The 11,941-nt window shown below is 37.1% G+C and overlaps 1 protein-coding gene across 2 annotated transcripts in view; it reads left to right on the forward strand.

The window, feature by feature from the left end:
* Positions 1 to 11,726, forward strand: part of SLC36A4 (solute carrier family 36 member 4) — an 86,344-nt gene extending 74,618 nt beyond the window's left edge. For both annotated transcript variants that reach the window (XM_015642762.3, XM_015642785.1), the window contains one exon: positions 8,742 to 11,726. In XM_015642762.3, the coding sequence (XP_015498248.1) occupies positions 8,742 to 9,049 (308 nt within the window). In that variant the 3' untranslated portion in view covers positions 9,050 to 11,726. The remainder of the gene's footprint in view (positions 1 to 8,741) is intronic.
* The last annotated feature ends 215 nt before the right edge of the window (positions 11,727 to 11,941 follow it).

Here is an 11,941-nt window from a genome sequence, read left to right on the forward strand (position 1 = left end):
AATTCATATCATCTTAAGTGTTGTGCTTTTATCAGTTACAGCAAACTTTTACTTTCCCTATTAGCTGCAGGATTTTTAGCCTCCAAGTAGAGCACAACCCATTAACAACTACTGTTTGGTCCGTTGAGGTTTTTAATTTATCTGTTTTCCCTCCATTCAGACACAAGTATATTGGGGCAGACAATGTCAAAGACCTTTCTAAAATTGAGGTAAATGACATCCACTGCTCTCCTCTCATCCATAAATCCAGACATTGTATCAAAGAAGACTATCAGGACGATCAGACATGATTTCTCCTACATAAGTCCATTAATTTTCTCTTCCCAGATACCCTTTTCTCCTTCATGTGCTCTGAAATATGCTCTAAGATGACTTGCTCCATGATTTTTCCAAGGACCAAAGTAAATATGACTTGATCGTATTTCTCTGTATTATTCTTTTGGCCTTTCTTGACAACATTTAATTTCCCTTGTCACCAGGGATTTCCCCCAAATTTCACGACTTTTAAAAAACAATACAGAGTAGTGATAGAAGGACATTGGCCAGTTCTCTTCAACACTCATGAATGCAACCCTTCATGTTCTGTATATCCTTATGCTTTGAATTGCCTCAAATAATCCCCAATTTAGTCTTCTTCTCCTGACGGAAATTCTTCTTACTGAGGTCTTTCAGTGACACCAGGGGCTGGGAGGCTGACTGAGGCCAAGGCACCACTGGATTCCTCAGCCTTTGCTGGGTGTGCTGTCACTAAATCCCACACTCCATCCAGGAGCAGTCTCACTTTCCTCCTTTCAGCCTTTTGTTATTGGTGTGGTTGTAAAAGCTTTTCTTATGGCCTTTAACATCACTTAAATGTGTCTGTTTAGTAGAATTTTGCCTTTCTTGAGACCATCCAGACTTGTCCATGTGATGTTTCTAAATTTCTCTTTTGTAGTATGTCCTTGCTTAAATCTCTTTGTGGTTTTTCTTAGTCTAGAGCTCTGTCATGAATTCTTTCATTAAGCAAACTGGTCTGGTACACGTCCTTGTTTGGAAATTCTGAAAATTAATGTGTTCCTGCTGGTGGAAGCTGTAGCACCTATAAACAATCCCCCCCTCCCCAAAAACATGGGTTAGAGACTCAGAAGTTTCATTAAGGTTCTTCAGAACAGAATCTCCTTGTTGTTTTTTTTTAATACTTGGTGAAAGGAGGGAGATCTAACTTATTCTATTACTTAATATATTGTTTAGTCCTTAGATGGTGATTAGAGAAGATAATTTATCTGGCATGATTGTTACAAATTATGGCACCCTGATGGATTCTATTGCTACAAAATGATTCCAAAAAAACAGATACTTTTTGTCATCTTAATCGTCTGTTTCTTTAATCATCTTTATTAAAGAAATGTAAAATTTTATTGTGAAACCGGAAAAGAAGCCTGAAAGATAAAGATAAGTAATTTTTACTGTTCCTAAAGGTGTCTTTGGAAATGTTTCTCCATCATATTTATGTATTTATGGAGCAAAGTGTATTAGCTTGAGATTAAACCTAAATATGTTCAATTTCATCTTCACCACATTATTTCTTGTTTTATGTAGTTATCAAAAGGTATATAATGAAAATTTTATTTTCAAGGGTAATGGCAAGACAGACTAATATAAAAAAAATTAATACAAAATTATTTTAATTTATTATTGCTTTTGTTATGAGACAACAAAGTAGCAGCCATGTATCCCTTCTTACTTTCCTGTGGGATAATCTTGATATATTCAGTGCATCCAAGAGAAAGATTGGGGAATATGGAGTGGTGATGGTGAATATTGGAAAACACAACTCTTCAGTGTCACTGGAAGCAGCATGGCTGGCTCTTCAAGGTTTAACCACTCCTTCTGCCTCTTTTCTTCACCTCTCCTCTCTGTAGCAAAACCAGTCTTGGCCTTGGATAAGCAAACATTAATTTTTGCTTGCATGGTTCGAAACGTTTCAGCTGTCTCAGAGCCACATTATTTTGAGAGAGTGAGACAAAGAGGACAAAAGTTCAATTGTGGACTCATTTCTGGTGAGCCTGTAGAATCAGGATACTGACTGCCAGTGGGAAGTGTCAGTGTTCTTATGGTCTAGAACCATTCATTTGGGGCTCAGTATTACTGAGTTTTGCTGTATGCTTTACATTCAATTCTTGAATCCAGAAATGCACGTTAACAGCCCGTTGCATTATTTCACTGAAGAATGTCTAAAAAGATTTGTGTGATAAAGTAAAGCAGCAAAGCTCAAACAAATTTACTGCAGAGAGAAATTAATAAAAAAAAATGCTTCAGATCTGACAGCCTAAAATGGGTGCCGTTTCTGACCACATGGATTGTAGTTAACTAAATGGTCAAATACATTTACACCTAATCTGGCATGTGCTGTGCCAAGCACATCTGCTTGCTGGTTTTATGAAGATCCCTTGGTACCACAGCTCTGGACAAACTACAGCACAAGGACGTTCCTTGGCCTCTCACAGACTGGCTTTCTTGGTGTGTCGCCATCCAAGGGGGTTGCTTAGTAAAAATACATTAATTCTGAAGATCTGATGGGGGCAGGCAGAGCAGGATGAGGAGGGCAAGCAGTTCATTAACTAGCACTTGGACATTTGGCTCAGAGAGAGAAGTCAGTCTGGGTGGACCTGAGGAGGAGAGTAGGGGAAGAATTGGCTCATAGGTGTGTCACTGCTGCTTCATCCCTGTCCCTGTGAAGCTACACCTGCTCACACAGCCTCCTCCTGCACTGGGTTATTGTGAAACTGGATTTTGCTTAAAATAGGTGCAGGTTGTGGAAGCTGAAATCTGAACTAACTGCACTGCTTGAATTTTGGGGTTATATAGAACACAGACAGCTTGAGGGGAGAGATTTTATTAGTGGAATAATGGGGGAATGCTGTCTTGAAAAAGGAGTCTCATACTAGTGGCATGTGCCAGTCCTTTGCCCTGGATGTAGGTATTTTAAGTAGCCTGGTAAGAAGACTGGACTTAATGCTGCTGTTAAATTGCTCTTTGGTCTGATGTCATTCTTCATGTGTCTTTCTGCTTAAGGAATAAAAGAATAAAAACCCTTTTAATAACAATTTTGAAATCTTGGATGCAAAGTGATGTAAAACCAGAATTTATTTACACATTTGAGAAAAGTAGAGGGCTCTGGGGAAGGAATGGATCTGCCCATTCCCTCAACAGGGTCCTGCTGTGTGTCAGGGCAGTGTCCTGTGTCACCCTTCCTTGTGAAGGATAAGGATATTGAAGCCATCTTCTCCTGTGTAAGTCTGCTCTTTCCTACTAACATAGGACAAAACAATCAAAAATGTGGTGGTGTAGTGTGGGGGCAGTGTAGTGTGATGTGAAGTACTTTATGTTTCTGTCTCTCATACTGTATGTTACAGAAAGATAATGATGGAGTTCTTCATTCCAAAGGGAACAAAGCCAAACCAGATGATGTGTGTGGTTGTCCTGTGTGCAAGCTGTCCTTCTTTTTCTCTCCAATGTGCAAGTAGAATTTGTCACCTCATAGTATAACTGCAATCTGTCTTCTGCTTTGTTTTTTTTCCCATTTAGTTTTGGTTTTGAGATTGAGCATATTTAAAAGTATGCTTTTTAGAAAATTGGATTATGAAAATTATTGTTCATGAAGACAATCTAAATAGATTTTTTAAAAAAATTATCTTCCATATGTATCTTATAGTCTTAATGTCTCAATAGGTGAGACAAACACCACCTAAAACCCTATGTTAATTATCATTTTTAGCAAAAATAAAAATAAAATTCTAATTTGCAATTATATAATACCAGGATCTTTAGCTAAAATTCTTTTTAAAAACTGCATGTATCAGAATGTAAATTATTCACAGATGTTCTTATTATTTGCACTGGTTTATCTGCAGATAGGTAACAGTTTCTACTTGGTCTCATATTCCTTTGTACATGTGTATCAAAACAGTTTGGTGTCGGCTGTGGAAGACATTCTCTCAGGGAAGGCATTATTTTTTATTAATTTACATAAGCAACTTTTTATGGAAACATTAAATTTTGTTAGATTTTGACACTGATTTTTAAGAGGTGAATAGTTTTAATTGTGATGAAGGACCTGAGAAGATGATGTTACCTTGACTTGCCAGTTCCATCCTGCACATGTAAACTCCTTGCAGCCAAAATGGCTGAGCCTTCTGGGGCAGTCCATATCAGAGAAATGTTTTTCCATTCTCACAGGAAATAAAGGCAAAAAAACCTTGGGCAATGTGGAGGGGAGTGTTATGGAAACTGAGGAGGGAGTTGGGAGAAAATATGAAGGTGCTGCATTAAGGAAGGGGATCCAGGAAACACTGCAGTAGGGGGAAGGGAAGAAGAGGATGCCAGATTGAGTGGCTGAGCACTACTGTAGTAAAGAAAGATGAACAGAGAGTGCAGCCAGGGATATTAGATTAGGAAAGAGGATTCAGGCAGATATTTTGAATTTCTGCTTTACATACAGGCAGAATTCTTGGCCAAGCATTTAATTTAAGCATTTTTAACTCCCAGAAGGGACGCTTTATTTGCCATATCATAGGCATCAATGTACAAATAATACAATTTTTTTGGTGTTTTTAGAAAGTCATATGGATGTCAGACACCCATCTTTAATACAATCAAAGTTGTAGTCTGCTATCTGGTCCTGGAGAAGTGGTACAAACAGAAAGTTTGGGGTATGCTGGGTTGCTGCAGGACAGGGACTTCCTCTGCACTGTCACTGCCTTTGAAGAGAAGTGGTTGTATGTCACTTGAGACAATTATTTTGCTTTCCAACTGTGTGAAGTCACCACTTCCTAGTAACATCCAACATTTTTTGCTTAAGAAGCCCTCAATCTTTTTGACTATGCCTATTTATAAAACCTGCTGTTAGGAAAATTTGATTGGGCCATACTACTGATCTGGTAATGTATGTACTACTTCTTTTATTCAGATGCAATGTTTGAATACCCCTGACGTGGTTTTTTTGGTCAGAATTATGTTTGAATACCTAGATAAAGTCTAAAATCTAGTATTATCAGAAAAATAATTTATTTTAATGATTTTAAATAATCAAATATTTCATATGATTAAATAAATCATTTTTTATAAGAAATATTAAACAGCTTATTGAGCAAAAGAAAATTATAGCAGAAATTATCATTATTGTTAGTATTTGTAATTTCAAAATTTGTTTCTGGCTTTCTAAAGATGCTTATAAATTAATTAAGTCCTACTATGAATATGGAAAAAAGGCTTTTTAAGTGAGCTCTGTGATTAAAGTGTCCTGTAAAGAAGTCATAATATGCTTTGCTTTTGAACTTAAGACCAAAGTTATATTCAATATTTACTTAGATCCATAGATCCTAATTACAGTTGTGCCCATCTTGCTCAAGGTTTTAGCGTGGCACATGCATTACTTTCTGATATAAATAAGGTAGCTCAGTATTTGATTACTGGAGGATGTACTGGAATATGGTAATCACCTTTTTTGACTTCATCAGCAGGTATAATGCATTTAAGTTGGGTGGAAATGGCACAACTTTGTTTTTCCCCAGCAATCTCACTGGAATTATCTCCCAACTAGCAAGTCTGGAGACTAATATGCTGATTCTGTAACAAAAAGTTGTAAATGAATCAAAAATTTAAGAGTATCTTCCCAGAGGGGTGTTATGTCCCTTAAGAAAATCTAAACATTGTACTAGAGCATTCCTCCCCTCAAAAAGTCTCAGCTGACATAAATGTGGGACTACATAGCTGAGAGAGGCTGGAGAAACCATGAGTTGTAGTTTTTGAGATGAGACTGCAGGGTTTAAGGTAGAGGCAATATAATGCTGCCTCTTGGTATCTCTGCAGAATGCTTTGTTCATATGGCCCCCACTCTTTTATTCAAGCCTGAAGACAATTTAACTGTTGACCAAAAAAAAGTGTCTTAATACTCACGGAGAACTTACTTCTCTAGCTGAGATTCCCAGAGCTTCCAAACCAGAAGGTTTCATGACTGCTGATAAAGGATCAGAATTTCTTCTTGACATTGTATTTTTGAAATCTACAAATGGCTGGGAAAATCAGGCTTCCTACCTGTAGGAATGCCCCTTGTATGCTTCTGGAAAAAGGAGCCTTTTCTTAACTCTTGATTACATTCTTTGGTAGGTAATAAACATGCATTGTATTTCTCTTGGCTTGTTAGGGAATAAATAAGACACTAATTAAAACCTTGAAACACTTTTCCAAACCTCCTCCCACAGCAATATCCAGATTCATACAAATTTGTATGAGTCAGACAAACGTTTGATGAGATTCAAATCAACACACAGCATTTTGTTTTTCTGCAACTTGAAGCAATTACAAACTACAGTTGGATTTTTTCCAATTAAAAAATATGAAACATAGTCTTACTATTTTAATAAAGCAGAGTGTTTGAATCAAAACTATGAACTATAAATTAATGAGTGCCTTCTAAACTCTGGACATGTGTGGAACTGAAAGAGGTCTATTACAGAAGTTGAAAATCTATATTTAATGAATACACCCACTACATCTATTAAATTGGCAAGATAATAAGTGTGCAGCTCTCTCTTTTACTTCAGAACAACACATTCAACATAGTCATTAGCTGAGAATTTTACCAGACATTGCAAATACACTTCAGCTGCACTTTTCAATTACTTTTGGACTCTGTATGGCTGTGTAAGTATCACAATCTGGTCTGAGTGCTCATCTTGCATTGCTTGTACATTTTTGGGGCCTACTCTTGTGGCTTGAACAGTTAAGGCTGCAAAGTTTATAGTGGTGGGTATTTGGTGACTTATTAACTTTGGCATGATTCCTTTCTCATGTCATTTAGCTTTGTCCTGGAAAATGCATAAACATGTGACATTTCCAGTCTTCAAATGTCACATCATGTAAGGGAAGAAACTGTTTGGCATTGGTCTTGGCATAGGTCTTGGTTTTGGCATAGTTCCATCCTAACAGTGGGATAAGAAAACCTCTCTTACTATTTTTGAGTGCCAGGGTGTTTCTAAGGTTTCCACTTCTGTCTGTGCCCAGTCTTTCTTTGGCCAAATGGCACCTCTCATATCTCTGTAGAATCCCAAAGTGTTAATAAACTATAGTCATCTCAAGCAGGAACAAGTTAATTATTTTTTTGGGGGCAGATCTGTGCATGATATGTTCCTTTCAAATAGGATGGGCTAGACCCTCTGCAGGTTTATACCTTTTAATCTTAGCTCCTTTTTATGTGATAACTCTATAGTTACAAGTTTCATTAAGATGTTTAGCAAACAGTTGCCAGGTAGCAGTGGTGTGTTCCATAAGTGAATTTTGAGTGAATTTTCTGATGCAGTTTTCCCCAAGTTATTCTCAATGGAGAACATCAACAGGAACATCATTTGAGTATGCTGCCTTTCATAATCACAGTGTGTCAGAATTTGATGCAGCTGGTGCCATTCAGCCCACAGCAAAGATACTCTGCAAATAGAAAGCACAACTTCATAGTTACACATTATAAAGCTAATACACACCTTTTGGTTTTCATCCCCACGTTATGTGGAGATCTCCTTCCTGCTTGTTCCATTTGTTCATTGCCATGAACACTGTCTGAATAGCATATGGTCAGTGAAGTTTCTCTAAAGCCAAACATGCTTTTATTTTGGCTTCAGAGTGAAGAAGGGAGTTATGGAAGAACAAAAATATATTAGATGGTATTTTTTTGTGTGATTGTGGCTTTCACACCTCTTTTCTCCCTTCCCCTTTCTTTATGATTGCGATGGAAGGGTGCAAACAGGCTGATGCTGTGGATGTTTATGCTCATGTATGATAGTTAAAAAGCATTATATTCATGGAAGGGAAAAAAGACATTTCCACCACATACAGGGGTCATATAGAGGTTTTTGAAATGTTTCCTAATCCAGGACTGAAAATATAACATGACAACCGGTCTATCTGAGTTAATACTAGGGGACCTTGCCAGCCAGAGCGGTTAAAACCGGAAGCGTTTCTGGTCCAATATGATGGATTCTGTTCCTGTGACTTGTCGTTTCAGGAGGTGAGACTGGCCAAGCTTAAAAGGCTTAGTGGGCCTTGTGTTTGGACTCCTCTTGGCAGGGCCCTGTTCTCATTGAGCTAACTAGGCAACTATTACAGCAACATTTTACAAACTGAATGCAATTGTACAAACCAAGATTTTCCAAGTTTGTAGGGAAAAGTCACGTAAATGACTGTGTGACTGCCAAGCTATCAACAGGCTTTGTTAATTTTGAATAATTTTATGTGACTTTCAGATTATTAGATATATAAATTAATAGACAGTAATGTATTTTTGCCCACTGTCTCCTGGGCAACATGCAACAGCCCTTTCTACTCTTCCTCGGGTTTTATTTTTTCATCCTAAAAATCTATCAACAACCAAAAAAGGAAAATATTTCCTTGCAATATCATATCTTTCACTTCTCTATGATTTGCAGGCCAAACCTATTTACCCTGTAAGTACAAGAACATTTTAACTTGATGCTCTGCCAGCTCATGCAGAAATTCAGAATTGAAACTGGGTCTCTCAGATGAGCACGAAGATGTGAGTTACTGACAAATATGCACATTCATCTGTATAGTGCACACCACATGGAGCTGGAAAAATACTGAATGATGGAGCTTTGTAAAAAGGCTGAACCACTCGATTATGTGTTTGTTGCAGTTTTGTTTCTCATGAGGATATTGAATCTGAAGGTGCTGTTTCTCTTGTGCTTTAGGTGCACTAGCAGTTCTGATCCCTCGCCTAGACCTGGTGATTTCTTTCGTTGGAGCCGTCAGCAGCAGCACTCTGGGACTGATTCTGCCACCTCTAGTTGAAATCCTCACTTTCTACAAGGAAAACTTAAGTTTATGGACAATATTTAAAGATGTGTTTATAGCTGTTGTTGGATTTGTTGGATTTTTAACGGGGACATATGTGACAGTTGAAGAAATCATTTATCCGGCATCCACAGTTCTTGCTAATGCAACAGGAAGCTTTCCTGCAGATTTAAATGCTACAGACTTTGTGGTTGGGTTAAAGTAATTAACCAGGCACTGTGAACTATTTTGTTCCTTAACAAGAAATTCTTGACTCAGGACCTGTTTTCAACTACTGGTACTGTGTAAAGAGGTACAATTTGTAAGAGATGTAGGATATACATGTGAAAATACATTATTTTTTTAGAAAGTAATTATATATCTCTTCTGGAATTTGAATGAAAAGTTACAAGATTTTGTTTTGTTCATCAAAGCAATATTACTTTCATGCAAAAACATTCAACATCACACATCATAAGCAATTTATTTTTATACGTTTTGGTAACTGTTACCCTGACCCATTTTTTACACAGTTTCTTTATCCTTGATTTCAACTATACAAAAGTATGAAATACTGTATTTTTAATTATCTGTGGCTAGAAGTCTGTAGACTACATATCTATATTTCTATTGGAACATATAATAATTATTTTTGCATTCTTACATTCTGCCTTATGTAGTACCTAACATGCCCTTTACGTATTTTTGCTTCTTTTGTCTATTTTGGAAGAAAAAACCAGTAAGTTCATAGGTTGGTATCTGGGTAGAAATTAGTTTTGTTTAGCAAGCCTGCCTGCTGAATCCCCATGTACAATCCTGATTTTCAGGGTTCATATTTGACTTTCTGTCTCAAATTACATAGATTACTTCCACTCCAAATGTTGAAGCACTATTTTTGGTCTTGTTTTCTAAAAACCCTATAGTTTGTGCAATAACATAATGATTTATCATACTCATCCATGTTATAAAGAAACAAATTTTTCTAAGGAATATTTTTAATCATAACATTCCTCCAAGAAGTATGTTATGCCAAAACCTTTCCACTGTAGTCATACAAATTAAGATAGAAATATATGTAGTATTTTGCCTGCCTTCAGTATATTCCTCAGAAATCTACCATTTGGAAATCTACCATTTGGCATTACAGTGCTAGAGTAATATACTGCTAAATATATCTATATTTATATTTTCTCTTAAGACTATTTTCACAGTCATCTACCATCTGGTGACTGTAATGAGCACTTTTATCTCCATGTTGATGAGGGCATTTCTGATATGGATTTGTTATAGCATGTAGTTTAAACTGCATGTATTTGTTCAAGCAATAGTCCTGAGTAATGCTCTAATTTTGATTTTAGCATGGACAAAGTTAACTATTTGGCAGGCACTTGGAAGGGATGAATCTCTGCCTGTGTGATACCACAGACTTAACCTTTCTTATGGAAGTGACACAGTGGAGCAAACACAGGTAGTTAGCAGAGAAGAAAAAGGTAACTTCAGCTTTTCATCTTGAAGGTTTTTTAGTCTTTAAGCTGTTTTAAAAGACATTAAATCTCAGTTTTTCCATCTGTTGCACAGTGAATCTGTTGCTTACCTAACCCATACACTACACAGCAATAGAATATATTTCTGTGCAGCATATTTTACTTGAAATACTTCTGCAAGAAACATCTTTAGTAGGACTGAGAGGATTTAAATGCAAGTTACTTTTCCTCTTGGTTTTTCATCTTTCTACTGGTGTATTGGGAGAATAAAAGACTATGAAGTCCATTCATATCTGTTCTGCTTCAGTTGTGTCCTGGTGAGCAGCTCTGAGAAGGTGCTTCTACCAGGGTGCAGGACTTGTCCAGTTCAGAGTTTGGTGGTGATTTTGTCAGGTGCAAGTGAGTACTGCCACGGCTCTATAAATGAATATTTGCTGAGCTGTGTACCTACAGCCTAGAGAGGTGGCCCTGGTTACCCACTGAATGTAACATATCCTTCTCAAAGTCATATAACTTACTCAGAAGCTTGATAGGTTTGAAGGTTCTAGTCTTAGCCTCCAGACCATGGAAAGGCTGGCCTGAATAAAAAGCCATACGTACCTTCCTGCTCTGTCTGCCTGCAGTGCCACTTGTCAAGGCACAGGTCTCCAGAGCAGTGAGTGGCCACCGACTGACCAGGTATGAAGTAGTGTTTTTATGCAGTTGGCCAGTGTCGCCAAGTCTAACAATGTTGTATCTTTTGAATCTTTAAAATGTTTATTAATATATTTTGCACAATGTCAATTTTCTCCTACAGTGTAGGATTTGTATAATTTTAACACTCATACAGCGCATTTGCATGGCCTGCTCTTTCTGACAGAAGGAGTCAGGAATCAGAGTGTCCTGCTTTGGATAAGATGGAAATGCCATATGGTAAAAAAGTAAGTCCGACTAAAGAGAGTGTCCTGTGAAGCATTGCCAAAGACTTAAAAGAGAGGAAATTCTGACAGAAGCCTCTTCTGCATAAGAGTGTTCATTCAGCTTTTAAAGTGCTGTAATATTAGTTTCAAGTTAAGAGGCAGGGAGTGAAACTGAGAGATTTCATAGGTATGGTTTACATTAAGGTATATATTTAAGATGGAACTGTACTTTAGCACAAGCTAAATTAAACTGCAAAATGTGTGTGATTAGCTTATGCTCCTGACAAGGAGCAGAAAGCTATTGTATTTATATACTGTACAAGAACTTATATTTTACAATATAATATTGTTAACAGTTTTAATGTAATTTAATCATTAGCTGCACTACAGGTAACTGGATAATTTTCTTGTCTGTAACTGTTCATCCTCAAGTATTGGGCAAATAAGAGGATGGGTTTGCCTGATACTCTGTAAAACTTTTATCTTCTGTATCAATAAAACTACAACTTACCCTGCAAACTCGGTGTTATCCTGCCTGTCACCACTACTGCATCACTAGAAGAAATAGCTGTCCTAATGCAGAATTTAACTTTGAAGTTGTCCAGGGAATGGTGACTGACATGAGACTCACAGGCAAGCTTCAGAGCTGATTTTTCATTGATAGTAAATCTCATTTTAAAGTCACTTAGGCACTCCTGAAAAATCCTACCTCCCACTTCAAGGGTTTTCACGAGG

This window comes from Parus major, chromosome 1 (assembly GCF_001522545.3).
Source record: "Parus major isolate Abel chromosome 1, Parus_major1.1, whole genome shotgun sequence".
Lineage (NCBI taxonomy): Eukaryota > Metazoa > Chordata > Aves > Passeriformes > Paridae > Parus > Parus major.